This window comes from Mus caroli, chromosome 16, assembly GCF_900094665.2.
Source record: "Mus caroli chromosome 16, CAROLI_EIJ_v1.1, whole genome shotgun sequence".
Lineage (NCBI taxonomy): Eukaryota > Metazoa > Chordata > Mammalia > Rodentia > Muridae > Mus > Mus caroli.
In genome coordinates this window covers 10,143,429-10,161,203 of record NC_034585.1, presented here as the reverse complement: position 1 = coordinate 10,161,203, position 17,775 = coordinate 10,143,429, and the positions used below count along the sequence as shown (strand labels likewise).

At 43.3% G+C, this 17,775-nt stretch overlaps 2 protein-coding genes across 2 annotated transcripts in view; one reads left to right on the top strand and one right to left on the bottom strand.

Moving 5' to 3' along the window:
* Positions 1 to 312: 312 nt before the first annotated feature.
* Positions 313 to 17,775, top strand: part of Parn (poly(A)-specific ribonuclease) — a 129,997-nt gene continuing 112,534 nt past the window's right edge. The window contains exons 1-9 of the mRNA XM_021185317.1: positions 313 to 467; positions 865 to 942; positions 2,401 to 2,480; positions 3,511 to 3,578; positions 3,662 to 3,743; positions 10,935 to 10,995; positions 13,498 to 13,642; positions 16,751 to 16,816; positions 17,581 to 17,619. Coding sequence (XP_021040976.1) covers positions 449 to 467; positions 865 to 942; positions 2,401 to 2,480; positions 3,511 to 3,578; positions 3,662 to 3,743; positions 10,935 to 10,995; positions 13,498 to 13,642; positions 16,751 to 16,816; positions 17,581 to 17,619 — 638 coding nt within the window. The 5' untranslated portion in view covers positions 313 to 448. The remainder of the gene's footprint in view (positions 468 to 864; positions 943 to 2,400; positions 2,481 to 3,510; positions 3,579 to 3,661; positions 3,744 to 10,934; positions 10,996 to 13,497; positions 13,643 to 16,750; positions 16,817 to 17,580; positions 17,620 to 17,775) is intronic.
* On the bottom strand, positions 15,453 to 16,711 carry LOC110311968 (protein FAM104A-like). Its single transcript, XM_021185552.1, has 2 exons — positions 16,691 to 16,711; positions 15,453 to 15,899 (listed from the first exon to the last, which is right to left on the bottom strand). Exons 1-2 carry the CDS (start codon positions 16,709 to 16,711, stop codon positions 15,507 to 15,509), a joined length of 414 nt encoding a protein of 137 aa, XP_021041211.1. The 3' UTR covers positions 15,453 to 15,506.

Sequence of the window (17,775 nt, the reverse complement as noted above, 5' to 3'; positions counted from 1 at the left end):
AATTAAGCAAGTATTATATATTTGTATATATAAAATTAATTTTAAAATTTTTAGACAGACTCTCATTATGTTCCCTAAGCTGGCCTCGAATTTGCAAATTCTCCTGCATCATCCTTCTCAGACCTGGAATTATAGACCCAGGGGAAAACAGTCCATATATCTCTTGATCAACCAGGTTCAGGACAGGAAACTTCTCCAACATATGGGCCAGGCCTTGAGACTTTGATAGCAATACCCCTTTTCCCTTTCTAGGCAGCCCGGAGGGCCCCGGCTCCGCCCCTAACGAGACACAGCTCTGACGCAGGCGCAACGGCGCGCGCTGTTTCCGGAAGTGTCCTGTGTCTGTTTCGTGGCGGCCTCCGACATCCCCACGCTGCTTTTGCTGCGGAACTCTGCGCGTGGACCGGCGTCAGCCTGGGCGGGGCCAAGGTTCCGTCTGCGCCGCAGGATGGAGATAATCCGGAGCAGTGCGTGTCCACCGCACACCCCCATCCCTGTCCTCAAGCCCACCCAGCGTGCTAGGCCCAGACCTCTCGAGCTTGGCGGGGCCCGGGACAAGTCAGTCCCGCCGGGTATTACTTCCTCTGAAAAGCGGTGCTGCTGGTGGGACTTGTCGCTCAGCAAAGCGTGCACCCTTGGCATCCATGCCTTTCTTTTCCCTGCTCACCTGCTCAGCCCTAGCCCTTTTCAGTCGTGCATACTTTATCTAGGGACCCCTGGAGGAGGTGTCCCTTGTGGTCCTTGCACACTTACCGGCTTCTCCGATGCCCCGGGAGCTCCTCCGGCCCTTTCTCCCATCTCCCTTTAGTTGGTGGGCAGGAAGGCAGGCCACCTGTTCTGAGCCTTTTCTTGGTTTCTCTGCAGATTTTAAGATTAATCTTCACAAAGTGTACCAGGCCATAGAGGAGGCTGACTTCTTCGCCATCGATGGGGAGTTTTCAGGTATCACTCCCTTGAAAGCTCTGGGCTTACACCTTGTATAGCAAAGGCTCCCTGCCTCCTTCCTCAACTGGTCATGGCAAAAGCCTGGGAGAGATGTGGTTTTGTGGTTGGTCAGGGCGTGCGATTTTTGGATAGAGATTATGGTTCTGGTGCTGTTTAAACTAATTTAGGTGTATATGGTTAAAAAGCAGGGGGCTTAGGTTGAGGCTCTTTTTCCTGTGACAAAATACACCTATCCAAGTTTATCATTTCGAAATGTACACACTCTACACACACACACACACACACACACACACGCACAAATATGTATATGTGTATATGATGAGTGGAGGCCAGAGGTTGTTTTTGGGTAGCTTATGTTTAAAATAAATTTTCAACGCGTTTCTCTTGTTGAATCTAGAGCTGGCTATTTTACTAAGATGGCAGGCCAGCAGGCCCCCAGATCTATCTGTCTCTCCTACAAGATCCATGTTGGGGTTACAGGTGCCAGGATTACAGCTGTGGGGTCCTGTTACTGTGTGCTGACAGTATTTTATATGGTGAAGGTTCAAACTCAGGTCCTCGTGTTTGCATGGCAAGCACTTTATGCTTCAAGACATTTCCTAGCTCTATTGCATTTGTTCTTAAGTGGTTTTGGAATTTGGTAGCATTAACTACATTCATGTTGCTGTCCAGCTGGTATCCTCCAGTTCTGGATTTTTTTTTCTATCTTAAATAGATAACTACTCATGGAATTATTCTATTACTCCCTTTAGCCTCTGTCAGCCATCATTTGTCTTTGATTGTGACCACTCTAGACACACCATGTAAGTGGAAACCTATAGTATTGTGAGACTGGCCAGGGCTGTACTTAGATGACAAATAAGGATATTACTTAATGCTTTAGTACAAATCTTCCTTGGTTAGCTCAGTAGACCCACATGTGCTATGTATGCGTTTAAGTGTGTATACACATGTGTGCATGAATAGATGCTAGAGTTCAACACTGAATGCTTTTCCTCAACCACACTCTATTTTTTGAGGCAGTGTCTCGCTGAACCTGGAATTCACTGCTTCAACTAGATTGGCTGGTTGCCCAGTGTGCTTCAGGGATCCACTTGTCTCTGCAGTGCTGCACTGAGCTGTTTGCATAGGTTCTGGGAATTCCAGTTCAGGTCCTCATGCTTACACAGCAAGCAGTTTGCTGACTGAGCCATCTCTCCATCCTGTAATTATTATTTCTCTGTGAATGTAGGAATCCAACCTAGGCCCTCATGTGCATGGCAAGCAAACACTTCAACCAGTGAACTACACCCACAACACAGATTAATGTTAATTTCTAAAAAGTGTGATACAGACACTTTGAATTAATTTTAACGAATGGGAATCTGAATAAGCACTGGAGACTGACACACTAGCATTTGACAGTTTTACACTAGCATTTATTAACCAGCCCAATATCTATTTTTTATGATCTAGGAATCAGCGATGGACCCTCAGTGACAGCATTAACAAGTGGTTTTGACACCCCAGAAGAGAGATATCAGAAGCTTAAAAAGGCAAGTGGGTATTCTCAAAAGTGGTTTTCTTTCTCATGTGGCTCCTCTTGCTATTGAATTATAGAAAGGTGAAATCATTAAACTTACACTTGCACGTTTTCTAAGTGAGGTGTATCTTTTCAAATCTAGCCAGAAAGTTAAATTTTAGTGATGTTTAAAAAAAAATAGCAAAAATTATTGTTTATTGTTCTCTGAAAGACATTCTGGGGAAGGGCTATTACCTTTGAATATTAATTCAATATGTAGGAAATAAGTATGATGTAGTTGAAAGGATCAGTATTGGCTCAGAAGCCCCCAGACCAAGTTCTCAATGCAAAGGACATGTTTTTGCCCCAGGGGAAGAGAGGGCGAGGAATAAGAGATAAACATAAGAGAGAGAGGACAAGGGAGAAGGGGAAGGGGACAGAGAGATGGGGAAGGGGTATTTGTCATGGAGGAACAAAAGGCTGCCTCTGGATAGAGAGGAGACAGACATAGTCCATAGGTAAATGAGGGTTTTTAAAGGTAAAAGGGGAAACCTCATGTTAGAGTGAGGTGGTTTATTTAATTGGGCATGTTAATTAGGTGAGCCAAAGGGGCTTTTGGTTGCTGGACTTCAAAACTGATAGTTGGACCTTGGTAGTCAGTCACAGGAGGATGAAGTGGTCAAATAAGGGAATAGACCTTGGTGGTTAGCTTTAGGAATATAAACTAATGGTTTTTAGTGAGGCAGAGGGAATAGAGACAGGCGAGGCCTGCCAGAGCCAGTTTACCCTCTGGTGTTGACTAGTGTCCTTTCAGTCGTTTTAGTAATTTGGAAATATGCCTGATAATATGCTCTGATGATGAAAGTTGGGTTCTTAATTGGGAATGCAATTGAGAACTGTGTGCACGTGGGTAAGACTGTGGTGTATAGCCTGCCCAGTGTCTTCCGTCAGAAGTGTTCTGCTGTGGTTATGCTCGGTGGTCCAGAGAACCAGCAGCTTGAGAACACTTGTTCACGTGACAAACCTGGCTCTCCTGTGTCTGATGTTTCATTTCCCTTTTCCAGCATTCCATGGACTTTCTGCTGTTTCAGTTTGGCCTTTGTGCTTTTAAGTATGACCACACAGATTCCAAGTAGGTTCAGTTAGTGGGTGGTGGGACTTCCCAAGATGTCTCCTGATGTCATCCCTGAGTGTCTTTTTCTTTTCTTTTCCCAGGCATGTAACGAAGTCATTTAACTTCTATGTTTTCCCCAAGCCTTTCAGTAGGTCCTCACCAGATGTCAAATTTGTTTGCCAGGTTAGTGGTGGATCCTTTTCCGTTTCCAATCCTTTTCTGTGAATTGTTGTTGGGATGGAGCGGAAATGTAGAATGTTTTTAGATCATCTCTTGGAGCTGTGGGCCAGTTCCCAGAGTGCTGAGTCAGCATGAATGATCCCTGTGTTCCATTCCCAGCACCACACAGTGGGACGTGCCTGTGATTCGGCCTTGGGAAGGAGGCAGAGTTAGAGTTGAATTAGAAACCATCCTTGACAATGTAGGGAGTTTGAGGGCAGTCTGGACTATATGATGCCCCCTCTTAAAAACAAACAACCCTAAATCCTCCCCCGAAAACAAACAAACAAAAAGATTTAGGCTTTGGGTAAATTATCTCACCTATCAGACCTTCACTTTTAGGTTTTTCAATTAATGACATTGTTATCTCTATTTCATAATGTTATGAGATAGACTATAGATAGGTAGATAGAAGTTAGATCATGAACTTTATTATTTATTAATAAATAGTTAATATTATTTATTTATTGGTTTTGGTTTTTTGAGAAAGGGTTTCTCTGTGTATCCCTGGCTGTCCTGGAACTCACTTTATAGACCAGGTTGGCCTCGAACTCAGAAATCCGCCTGCCTCTGCCTCCCAAGTGCTGGGATCAAAGGTGTGCGCCACCACTGTCTGGCTTAATATTTATAATTAATATATATATATTTACAATCAACAAGCTCATACTATTATGTCATAATTATATTAAAATAATTATACTTATACTAAATAATTAATAAATTATTTATTACTAAAGCTGCGCTGGGGAGCTCGATGGTCCAGAGGGACTCCGTTTGGGACTTCCACTGCCCTCCTCTGCATGGAGCCCTACTTCAGGCCCCACAGACTTCTCCTTCCTTCATTGTTTTTGTTCCTTCCCAAGGACGGAGCTTTGTTTTCTGAAAGAGTCAATTTTTTTTGTTTTGTTTTGGTTTTTTTGTTTTTCGAGACAGGGTTTCTCTGTGTAGCCCTGGCTGTCCTGGAACTCATTCTGTAGACCAGGCTGGCCTCATACTCACAAACTACTGCCTTTGCCTCCAAAGTGCTGGGTTTAAAGGCTTGCACCACTGGCCGGCTAAGAGTCTCAAACTTGAAAGCCTGGGTCCTCTCCCGAGTCACTAGTTAGGAAACAGAAGGTGGACAAGACACATTTTCCTTTTGAGGAGAGTGAGGGAAGCTTTCCCTTACACTCTTGTGGTAGCTGCCTTGGCAGACGCTGCTCAAATAGTTTCCACTCTGCCTGCTTGATTCTTTGTTGTCATGGATAAGGAGAGTAAACATGTGGGTGTATGATAGAGGGATTGCCTCTTCTCCCATGCTGTACTGCAGCCTAGCTTCTCTCCGCACAGTAACATGGGTGCATCTCAGTCTGCGCCCTTTTTGCCATGAAAGTGGTACTGTAGCTGTGGGACCCCAGAGCACAGAGTCCTGAGCACTTTCTTCCTAAAGTAACAAGACAAGGGCTGAGCCTGTAGCTTAGTAGGGAGAGTGCTTGCCTAGGAGGCAGAAGTAACTGGATTACCAGTGCTTGCATAAACTGGCCATGGTGGTACATGCTCACAATCCCAGACCTGGGGAGTTAGGGGAAGCTGACCAGAAAGTCAGGATCATCCTTAGCTACCCAACAAATTTTGAGGCCAGCCAAGCTATACAAAACTCTGTCTCAAAAAGCAAACATAGTAATCAAAATGTGTGTACTGTTACTTTAAAATAATGAAAGACACAAACCCTGATACAGAGAGATAGTTGAATACGTGGGAACAAAAGGGAAAAATGAAGGTAATTTTGTTCTTTCAACCCTGACTGGCCTGGAACATGGTAGAATAGGCTGTCCTCAAACTCATAGTCCTTTCTCGACTCTACTTTCTGGGTCCTAGAGTTAAAGCAGCCATCACACCTGGCTGCTTTTTTAGTTTTTAAAAGACAGATTATCACTTCATGACTAAAGCTAGGGTTATAGATCTAGATCATGTTTATTTTGGTCTTTTAGATAGTTTTCTTAAGTTATTATATAAGCAATAGTTAATATTTCCTTTGCTCTTTTTATTTATTTTAATGGTCCTACTATGTGGATATGGGGTCTAGGGCCACATGCATATACAAGGATGCCTCTACTAGGTCATCATATCTCTGACCTGATACTTCCTTTCTTCTGGAATCAGATACTAGCTATTTACAAGATACCTTATTGTAGAATACTTAAACAATGTTTGTTTAGTTGGGGGGAAATTGGCTCAGTTTGGAAACTTCTTTGGATAGAGCTATTTTCAGACGTAACAATAGTGCCGGGCATGGTGGCGCACGTCTTTAATCCCAGCACTTGGAAGGCAGAGGCAGGTGGATTTCTCAGTTTGAGGCCAGCATGGTCTACAGAGTGAGTTCTAGGACAGCCAGGGCTATACAGAGAAACCCTGTCTCAGAAAAACAACAACAAAAAAAGAAGTAACGATAGTTAGTGGGTTAGAAGTCTGTCTGTCTGTCTATCTATCTATCTATCTATCTATCTATCGACAAGGCATCAACTTTGTAGTTCTGGATGGCCTGGAACTGTTTATGTATAGTCTTGCTGGCCTTGAACTTAAGAGACCCTCCCCCCCAATTTCCCACCCCCTTTCCTGTGTGTCTACCAAGCACTGGGATTAAAGGCATGTACCACTATACCCAGCACAAGAACAATTATTTAAAATGAGGATACTATAATTTTGGTCCAGGATTAGTATTATACAAACACAGGGATTCAGTGAGATGCCTTAGGTAGTGTTCTGGCTAGTCTTTGTTTGTTTTGAGACATAGCATCACAGTGTAGTCAGGTTGCTCTTCCTCACTGTCAGCCAGGCTGACCACTAATTTGTAATTCTCCAGTCTCACACTCCTTAGAACTGGCATTTAGGAAATATACTGAGGCAGATCAGAAGAGCTCCAGCCATTGTATGAGCTGTGACACAGCAACATGTGGGGTATTCATCCAGGTGCTCTTTAAGGAAGATGATATTCTTGGAGGTATTCCCGAGGTAGATATCTCAAATTCGAATTAAAATGCTGGTTTTTTTTAAAAAATTATTTTAAAACATTTTTTTTTAAATTATTGTACTAGGGTTTTTTTTTGTTTGTTTTTTTGTTTTTGTTTTTGTTTTTTTGGTTTTTTGGTTTTTTGAAACAGGGTTTCTCTGTATAGCCCTGGCTGTCCTGGAACTCATTCTGTAGACCAGGCTGACCTCAAACTCAGAAATCTGCCTACCTCTGCCTCCCAATTGCTGGGATTAAAGGTGTGCGCCACCACTGCCTGGCTACTTTGTTTTGACTGTGGTAAATCCATGACTAGGGTTGGAGAGGTAGCCCAGGAGTGTTTAAGAGCACTGGATGCTCCTCAGAGTATTCAGATTCAATTCCCAGCAGTTGTGAGCTGCCTCAAGAATGTACATGCATGTATGTGCAGGTGTGTACTTGGGCACCCGTATGTACGTAAGTACTTGTGCTTACCACAGTGCACTCAAGGAGGTCAGAGGACAACTTGTGACAGAGTTCTCTTTATCTACCATGTGGTTCCTAGGGATTGAACTCAGGTCATTAGACTTGTTAGTAAGACCTGCTGAGCCATCTTCCCGGCCCAGTTCCTGGGCTTTGGTCTGGAAGAGCAAAGGGACAGGCAGAGAAAGGTGTAGCCTTGGAGTGTGAGCTTGTAAGTCATATGAATGAGATGAGTGTGTCTGTGGATTGCCCAGTTGTTGAGACAAGGCCAGCTGGCCCTCGGCAGGCCTCATGAAGATTGTACACACAAGGACGACTTTGAATATTTGGTTCTTCTGCCTCTGCCTGCTTCCCGGGTGCTGGTGTTGCAGTCCTAGGGATGGAACTGCTGGGCCCTGCATGCTAAGTATGGACTCAGCCACACCGAGTGTTCTTAGCCCTACAGAGCAGGCTGTTTCCTGACTTTTTTCCAGTTTTCTCTTGTTATTAAGGAATGCATAAGATTGAATGATTGTTAACATCACAGGATTAGTTGGGTGTGTGGTGATGCTAGCCTTTAATTCCTGCAATCTAGTCCTAGTGCTTGGAGGCAAAGACAGCTAGATCTGGCTGGTGAGATGGCTCAGCGGGTAAGAGCACTGACTGCTCTTCCAAAGGTCCTGAGTTCAAATCCCAGAAACCACATACATGGTGGCTCACAACCACCCATAATGAGATCTAACGCCCTCTTCTGGTGTGTCTGAAGTCAGCTACAGTGTACTTATGTATATTAATAAATAAATCTTTATTTAAAAAAAAAAAAGGCAGGTAAATCTTGTAGTTTGAGGATAGCCTGTCAAAATAAGGAGTATAAAATAAGTAGCCAGCCAGAGCTACATGTTGAGGCCCTGTGTCCAAAAACAAAACAAAACAACCAACCAATCTCTCCCTGACCCCTCAAGATTTAGATTGTCATGCATAATGAGACATACTAGGGTCTCATACATGATAAGTAAACACGTTATAAACCGAACTATCCCCTTGACCCTAACGTTGTTGTTTGCTTGTTTTATTTAAAAGTCTACAAATACAGACTCTGGGGAGATAGCTGAGGGGGGATATCAATTCCCCTAGAACCATTGGAAAATTAGGAAATGCCACCCACAATGTGTAATTCCATGATGACTCATTGAGACAGGTGAGTTGTGGGGCTAGGTGTTTGCTGGCTAGTCAGTCTGGCTGAAAAGACAAGGATTCAATGAGAGACCATATCTCAAAAATTAAGGTTGACAGTAATTGAGGAAAATACTCAGTGTTGACCTCAAGCCTCCACATGGTTGCATGGGTGAATTGAGTGCCCCTGTGCACACGTGTATGCACCACATACAGTCAAGTGCATACATACACACAGCCACGTAGAGAATGGTATGAAAATACAACTACGTATAGGCGTGTGTGCCCTTTTCCACATCCTATGCACACGCATGCACGGGTGCACGCGCACACCTACCCCCTCACCCACCCACACATCTATAGAGCTGTGTTGTACAAAGGAGTCAGGTGCTAGAGTGTGAGTAGATCAAAGCTATGCCCCAATCACTCTCGAAGCGTTCTCACCCTCAAATTATATGTGACCTGAAGGCAAAACAAGGTATTGTTTCCTTGAAAATTAAATGCTTAATACTGAGCTGCTAGGTAAGGTGTGGAGGAGTGAGCTGCCGAATGCTATATTTGTGAGGTAGAGAGACACAACAGTATTTACATGCTTTCTGAGTTCTTTTCATTTCCTCCACCTTCTCTTTCTCTCTGTGTTTTCTGAGACATGGTCCCATATAGTCCAGGCTGATTTCAGAATTACCAAGTAGCCAGGATGCCCTTGAACTCTTTGCTCCTTTTGTTAGATGTGTATCACAAATCTGCTTTTGTCTTTAATAATGGTAAAATAATTATGTGTATATAAAAGAATTTCTTGGAATAAATGTCATTGTGATTTATTTCCTAGTAAATGGTTGATTTGTCTACCTACTTTACATGACTGTACATGAGGTCATGTGAAACTCCTTGGATGAGAGGGGGTTTCTAGTGGAAAAGTTCAAGCAGCTTCGGTTTGGCCCTTGGTAGACAAACCGTGAATCTAGGTCCCTCTCATTTGCCTACAGAGGAGTGTTTACATGAATGTACAAGACTTTAGGGAACCACAGCAGCTGCAATAATAGTGTTCTCTTTCCTTGCTTTGAGGAAGGGCTTCAGAATTTGGCTAAACTGGTATAGTCCTCAAAATTACTTACTCAGTTTTAATACATCTACTTGCATCTTTCAGCTTCTTCTAGGCACAGTATGTATTTGCTTCTTCAGGCTTGCTTAGTTAGGGATTTTGTTTCTGGATCTTGAAGATTAAGACTATCCAACTGGCCATGTCTGGTGGCACAGGCCTCTCATCCCAGCTACTCAGGAAGCCAAGGCAGGGAGGAACAAGAGCTCAGTCTATCACTGGGTACAGAGTGAGTTCAAAGCTGTCTTTGACAACTCAGTGAGACCTTGTCTGAAAACAAAACAACTCAAAAGCAGAATGCAGAAACCAGAAGCAGAATGCGGAGGGTACAGCTCTGTGGTAGAGCACTTGCATAGTGTGTGTGCAGGCTTAACCCCACCTCTCAGAAACGGGACCCTGAGAGAACATTGAGAGGGTTGGCGTTGGGATTCATTTGGTAGAATGAATGAAGCTTTGGAGTCCATCCCCAGTACCCAGAGACGGGGTGTGGTTGTGCACAGCTGCAATTTCAGTACTCAGTGGAAGCAGGAGGATGAGGAAGTTCAAGGCTTCATGAGGCCACGTCTAAAAAACCCACATAAACCAGGATGAGACAAAAGAAAACAATATCCAATTATGATTTTAGGCCTTCAGGGCTGGTAACACTTCTGAGTGGGTTAGAATGCGAGGTGAAAGAGAACCAGCTCTACAGGTGCACACAGACACACACACAGACACACACACACAGACATACACTAGTGCCCATGTACTACTACTAATAAGATACGGGCCTTTTGTATCCAAGTCAGTGTAGAGGTTTATGAATATACACTGTTTCTGTTTACAGCCTCACAGTCAGTGTAGCAGCAAGATGGCAGGGGCCTCCTGCTATTGGGGAATTAGCTGTCTACTCAGTGAATTTTTTTTAAAGGAATTATTTTTTATTTTTCATATATGAGTACAGTGTACAGATGGTTGTGAGCCACCATGTGGTTGCTGGGAATTGAACTCAGGATCTCTGGAAGAGCAGTCAGTGCTCTTAACCGCTGAGCCATCTTTCCAGCCCCTACTCAGCGAATGTTTAACAAATTTTATTTGTTTTTGTTTTTGTTTTTTCCGAGACAGGGTTTCTCTGTATAGCCCTGGCTGTTCTGGAACTCACTCTGTAGACCAGGCTGGCCTCGAACCCAGAAATCTGCCTGCCTATGCCTTCCAAGTGCTGGGATTAAAGGCATGTGCCACCACCGCCCAGCTTAACAAATTTTATAACACAAAGAATGTTTTATAAAGCTACTAAGGGGGAGAACTTAAGTGGTGTTTTAAGTAAACAAACAGTCCCAGAAGCTATGGCTAAAGAGTGTCTTCTGACTTTTGGCCTGCTTTCTTGTTGGGTTGTCATGGTTACGTGTCTGCATTATGTCTCTGCTGGCCTAAGGATTGCTTCAAGTCTCACTGATGTGTGTGTTATCTGTTTCAGAGCTCCAGCATTGACTTCCTGGCGAGCCAAGGATTTGACTTTAATAAAGTGTTTTGCAGTGGTAAGACTGTCTATGTGACTTAGCTTTGTAGTTGATAAACCTTCAAAATCTTTCAGAAATCTCATTTTGCTTGAGAATTACCAGTTTTTAAGATTTATTTATTTTTATTTATGTGAGTACACTGCAGCTGTCTTCAGACACACCAGAAGAGTGCATCAGATCCCGTTACAGATGGTTGTGAGCCACCATGTGGTTGTTGGGAATTGAACTCAGGACCTCTGGAAAAAGCCTTCTTATTTTATTAATTTTCAATTTAATATGTAGGCCAGGCTTGTCTCACAATTGCTATGTAGTTCAAGGATGACCTTAGTTTTCTTTTTGTTTTGAGACAGTGACAGTTTTCATGGGCAGGACTGGTGTTACCGACATGTGCTGCCCCACCTGGCTTCTCCGGAGGTCCTGGGACTCCACAGTCACTCCTCAGGCTTTCCTAGGAGGCATCAAACAGATGAGCTTCACTCCTCAGGCTTTCCTAGGAGGCATTGAACAGATGAGCTTCACTCCTCAGGATTTCCTAGGAGGCATCGAACAGATGAGCTTCACTCCTCAGGCTTTCCTAGGAGGCATTGAACAGATGAGCTATGTTCCTCAACCTCTGCTTTTTGTTTTTTATTAATTTTTTTTTTTTTTTTTTGCGTTAGATTTTGTCTGTACATATGCCACTTATGTGTGGGCACCCACAGAGCTCAGAGGAGGATGCACTCAGGCACTCTGGAAGAACAGCAGATGCTCATAACTGCTTCAGCTCCACTCTGTTTTTGTAAACCTTGAAGCTTCTGAGCAGATCAGGAGAGTAGCTAGCATTTCCTTGGATGATAATGTGGCATCTTAAACTGTGACTTGATTGGGCTTGTTCATTCCACCTGTGTAGGATTTAGTCACTTCTGTGCCCAAATGTGGGAATGTTTTCTAGCTTCTGCCTGTGTGACAGGTGCGTGCAATTCTTAACAACGTATATACAGTGTTCTGGTCTTTGGTCACAGTACTCCCTTGTCCATTACTGTAGCTCTTACAGTTAAGAGACACCTCATGGGGAGAGGTGTGGTCTGTGTAGTTGACATGATTGTAATGGCTCACCTTTGGGATATGGGACTGGACAGCATGTTGAGGAGAGATGTGGCTTCCTCATGTCCCGTCCTCATTGCAGAGCATGAGGCTTCGTTATCAGGGAGGTGACTATCAGCTCTTTGTAGAATGGTGGTGTTGGAATGTTGGATAATAGGACATAGTGGAATGACTTTCCTTTCCCTTAAGTGTTTTGAGAGTGAAGGTGCCAGGGAGTGGTAAGTCAGTGGAGGAGTACTTGCCATCATATGTGAGACTGGGTCTCTGCCTTACTATTGCAAAAAGAAAAGGGAGAAAAAAAAAGAAAAGAATATTTGAGAATCAGATGTGGTAGTGGCTGCCTGGCATCCCAGTTGTTGGGAATCTGAGGCAGGTGTATTGCCAAGTTCAGTGCTAGCCCTGGCTACAGGGCAAGAGGTGTTGCCTCAATAACTCTTCTGCTAGGAGTTCTTTGCAGGACTGCATCACTGGCTCATGACTTCCAGGCATTTCCCAGGAGCTTGATCTCCGCATGGCGGTGTTTGTATGCCTAGTGTGTATGTCTCTTTGCTCAGGGTGGCTTCAGCATCCAATAGGATGATCAGAAATGCCCATTTCTGTGCATTTTTGAGGAAATCATACTATGTTGGATTGATATTCTTGTCAGTTAACTTTAGCATCCACTGAGTATTTTTTTCTGTTTTTCCCTCTCAGAGGGAGGTCCCTCCCTGCTCTGCATATCTTTCTTACTTGTCTGTTGACTTTTCTTCACAGTGGCCTTTTCTGTGTGTCTGATCAGAAGTTCCTTTTACTGAGGCAGGTTACCTCTGCTTGTTCCTTTATGCTCTCATCCATAAATGCTCAAAACAGCACCAGTGCCTTATTTATTTTAACGGTGACTGAATGCACTTGCAAGCATATTTCACAATTACTTCTCAGTTGATTTTTTTTTTTTTTTTTTGCAGTATAGTTAAAATATGGTCTGTATATGATAGATTTCTCACTAGTTAAAAGTTTTGTATATAACCAGATGAAATAATGCACATCTTTAATCCTATCACTTGAAAGGCAGTGAATTTGAGGCTAGCCTTATGTACATAGTGAGTTCTAGGACAGCCAGGGCTACAAAGTAGGACCCGACTCAAAAGAATAAAGATAAACTAATAGTTTTGTGTAAGGGCTGAACGCACAGCTCAGATGTTGAGAGGTTGCTGCTCTTCTAGAGTTCTGGAGTTCAGTTCCCACCACCCACCGTCTGGCAGATCACAGATGCCCGTAACTCCACATGCAGGGGCTCTAGTGCTCTCTTCTGATCTCTGGAGGGGCCTGCATACAGGTTACAGGCACCTGCACAGAGGGCATGTACACATACATAGAAATAAAAATAAAAATTTTTAAATAATTTTGTGCTTGAAATTGTTATTTCTTCTGATTTATTCTTTTAAAAATTTTGTGTAGGGATTCCATATCTGAATCAGGAAGAAGAAAGGCAGCTGAGAGAGCAATTCGATGAAAAACGGTCTCAAGCCAATGGGGCAGGAGCTCTGGCAAAATGTCCTGTGACAATCCCTGAGGATCAGAAGAGGTTTATTGACCAAGTAATGTAAGTTCCTTAACTGACATGAGAGATGCACTAGGCGTGGACTGGGGTAGGTGTGATGTGAGAGGCAGGCTGTAATTGTGACCTATTGGAGGATGTCTGTCTCTCACCTGCTTTGTGTTTCACATGCACAGGTGTACACACAAGGTGATGCGAGCAGCAGTGTCTGATTGTGGCAGGATTTCTGTCTTTGACACCAACCTGTGCTTCAAATGCAGAGGTGTTCACACAAGTGTGAGTGTGAGTTGCAGGCTTCAGTTGTGCCATATCTGAATCCAGACAAGAACTGCACATTGTATCACATCTGGACCTGTCCCATGCTACTGGGCGAGTCTCAGCAGGTGTGCAGATGTTTGGACTTACTCTCTTGTTACTGGGGTGGTCTCAGCAGGTGTGTAGATCTTCCTGGACCAAAGCTTGCTAGAATGTCTGTATATACTTGTTTCTTTTTTATTTTTTAAAGGTTTATTTATTTATTATATGTAAGTACACTGTAGCTGTCTTCAGACACTCCAGAAGAGGGAGTCAGATCTTGTTACGGATGGTTGTGAGCCACCATGTGGTTGCTGGGATTTGAACTCCTGACCTTCGGAAGAGCAGTCGGGTGCTCTTAACCACTGAGCCATCTCACCAGCCCTATATACTTGTTTCTTGCAGTGAAGTCTTTGACAAACAGATGTGCTCTGGGAGGAGTATCTAGTCATGTAGAGGGTAGCTACCAGTATAATAGCTTTATTAGAAAAGTCAAAATTATATTGCTAGTATTGGTGAATTCTTAATATACTTAAAAATTCTGTGTATGTATGAGTGGAGTACACACATGAGGAGGTCAGAGAAGAAGAGGGGTTGGATATCCTGGATCTCTCTTTACTTTTTTACTTTGAGGCAAAAATTCTTCCTGAACCTGAAGTTTGAATCTTTTGGCTAGGCTGGCTGTCAGCATACCTTAATGATCCTCCTGCCTCTGCACTGCTCCCCACCATAGCACTGCGGTTATGGCTCTTTGTTAAGCCATGCCTGGATTATGTTGGTGCTGGGATCTTCACTCACCCTTGTGGTTGTGACTCTTTTTTTTGTTTGTTTGTTTGCAATAGCTTAGATTTTATCAACATTAGACATAATAGATGGAACTGTAAGACAACACAGAAGCAGTAAATATCCAAATTTTGTACTTAAGCTACAGCATTGCTATGCACTTCTCTTACTGATTTATAAGTGTTTGACACAAGTCTTAAGAGCACACACAGGAGCATAAAAGGAAGAAGGCTTCTCCCTTGGAATGAAAAGAATGCAATTACCAGACACAGGCTTCAAGTTCNCAGCCTACATGGGCTGACTTTTGCACCAGTATAGGTAGGGAAGGATTTCTGTAGACGTTTCCCTTCTGAGGATCAGCCCATATTTATATCAGAATGAGAAAATTCCACCCACATTTCCCCTCCTCACCAACGCTCATTACTACTGGTTTGGAATTAGCTTCTCTATGATTTGTTCTTTTACATTTCAAGGAAAACCACACAAACTTTACCAGGCCACTTAATTTTTCAAAATAAGGAAATCACATTTTAAAACAACATTTAACATGTACAACCTAATGAGCCACTTGGAAACTAATGTGAATTGGACATGTAATCCATTCAGTTTCAGGAGAAGTCCTCATGCTGCTATTTTAACATGAATAGGACATCAGACGTGACAGAAAACATATCAAACTGTCATAAATGACCCTTTCAGATAGCAGTGGTAAAGCAACACAACAAAAGAATACAATGCCCATTGACCTCTTACTGAAAATACAAACAAAAGCCAAGACTGCTTTGCGTGAATGCCATTGATTTTTATACAAAAAAGGAGGATGCCTAGGCCATCAAGTCGGAGAGTGTCCTCTCTGCTGGAGGCTGTAGAAATGAGCCTCCTTCAAGATGTTGTTAATATGTGAGTAAGGATCTTGGTCTTGGCACACTTCATAATCCTCCTCTTGGGAGAACCCAGGGATATTGGAGTCTAGTTCAGCAGTACTCGGGTTTAAGCTGCTTTCTGGTACTCTCTCACGATTGGGGTTATTAATGCTGCCTTGGTTCCTTTCATTATCACTGCTTGTCGACTCTATAGCATGATGGTCCTGTATGTCCTGGTCCTTCTTAGTCCTCTTTGAATGAGGGGGACGGTAGTTGTCATCCTCATTATCATCTGGTCTTCTTTTCCTGAGAGAGCACGGCGATCCGAATCCGAGATGAAAGCCCGAACGCCCATCCTCGCCCTAGCGAAAATCAGCCGAAGTCCCCGTGGTTGTGACTCTTAACTAGCCTTTACAGCTCTAAAATTGATAAATTGTTTGAGAATTTTGCTAATGTCATCAATAATTTCATCCAAAGAATATGTCAAAATATACCTGTTCTCTTTGGTTTTGATTTTTTTGTTTGTTTGTTTGTTGTTGTTTTTTGTTTTTCGAGACAGGGTTTTTCTGTGTAGCCCTGGCTGTCCTAGAACTCACTCTGTAGACCAGGCTTTCCTTGAACTCAGAAATCCACCTGCCTCTGCCTCCCAAGTGCTAGGATCTAAGGCGTGTGCCACACTCCCAGCTTTGATTATCTTTTTTATTTGTTCAAAATGTATGGAAAGAGGACCTGTAAGCATAAGAAATATGTTCTTGGTGAGTGCTTGCATATGATCTACAAAGCCTAGGGTTTGGTCCCCAGCACTGCATGACTTGGGTATAGTGGTGCATAGCTATACTCGTGGCACTTAGCAGTTGGGAGGTAGAGGCAGGAGGATCAAAAGTTGAAACCATCCTCATTACATAGCAAGTTTGATATCATCTTGGGATATGTGACACTTGTCTCAAAGGAAAAAAAAAAAAGGAAAAAAAAATAGACTGCTTCTCTGTGTGTGTGTGTGTGTGTGTGTGTGTGTGTGTTAGAATGGAAGTCCTGCCTCTGCTCATATTTGACAAGTTGCTCTGCCCCTGGCTTCGCCCCCTGACAGTATTTACATTGCTTTTGAGTGGATCTGTTGCTGATTATTTTGAGTATAGGTTTTGAGGACAATCACTGTTCTGATCACTTCATCCATTCAAGGCACTGATGGTCATTGTCTGAATCTTATCATCAGAGAGAAGATAGAGGATTTCCTACAGAGTGAAGAGAAGAGGAGCCTGGAACTTGACCCATGCACTGGGTCAGTTGGCCTGTTTGTTGCAAGCTTTCCTTTTTTGCAGAGGAGGATTTCTGCATTTGGACGCATATGGGTGTTTGTTTCCTTTGTTTGTTTGTTTGTTTGTTTGTTTGAGACAGGGTTTCTCTGTGTAACAAGCCTTGGCTATCCTGGACTCTCTTTGTAGACCAAGTTGGCCTGAAACTCACACAGATGCACCTGCCTCTGTCTCCTGAGTGCTGGGATTAAAGGCTTATTTCATCACACCTGGCTTGGATGTGGTCTTTTTACAACATCCTTATAGTCTTTCTGTCACAGGTGTGTTCCTAGCCTTGATTGCTAACTGTAGTACTGCCACAGCAGGGATGCTTGTCTGCTGAGGCTCAGAATGAATACTTTGTCTGCAACTTAGACTTTAGGCTACGCCCAGGAGCAGCATTGTTGGCCTGGAGGATAACTAAACAGACACAGGCTTCAGCAGAGGGCTCACTGTCAGGCCACCTCTGTTCTTTCTCTGCAGAGAAAAATACAAGTCATCATCTGAGAGAGCAGCTGAGCCTCTTCCCTGCCTCCCTCTGGCGGGCTTCACAGAGGTGTCAGAGTGCAAGCCTCTGTTCTGCACTCTCCATAAGGCTGCTGAGTCCTTCTACCTCAGAAATGCCTGTGATGGTTGTCCATACCTGTCTGTTCTAGTGAGGGCTCTAAATTAAATCTTTCCCACCCACTGATTGATCAGTTAGGGTTCACCCCTAATAGTCTAAGCTCATTCCTTTTCTTTTGTTTTATAGGTTCCAAAGAAAACTTATTTATCAGACTTTGAGTTGGAAGTAAGTATTTGAATTAGCTATAAGAGTGCTCTCTACTCTTTAAGCTCTCACCTTTCTTACTCTCATCTCTAGCCCTCCTTCTCTCTCTCCCTTCCCCCTCCCCTCCATGTGGCCATGGCCAGCCTCTCTCTTTCTTTTTACCTTCTCTATTTCTTT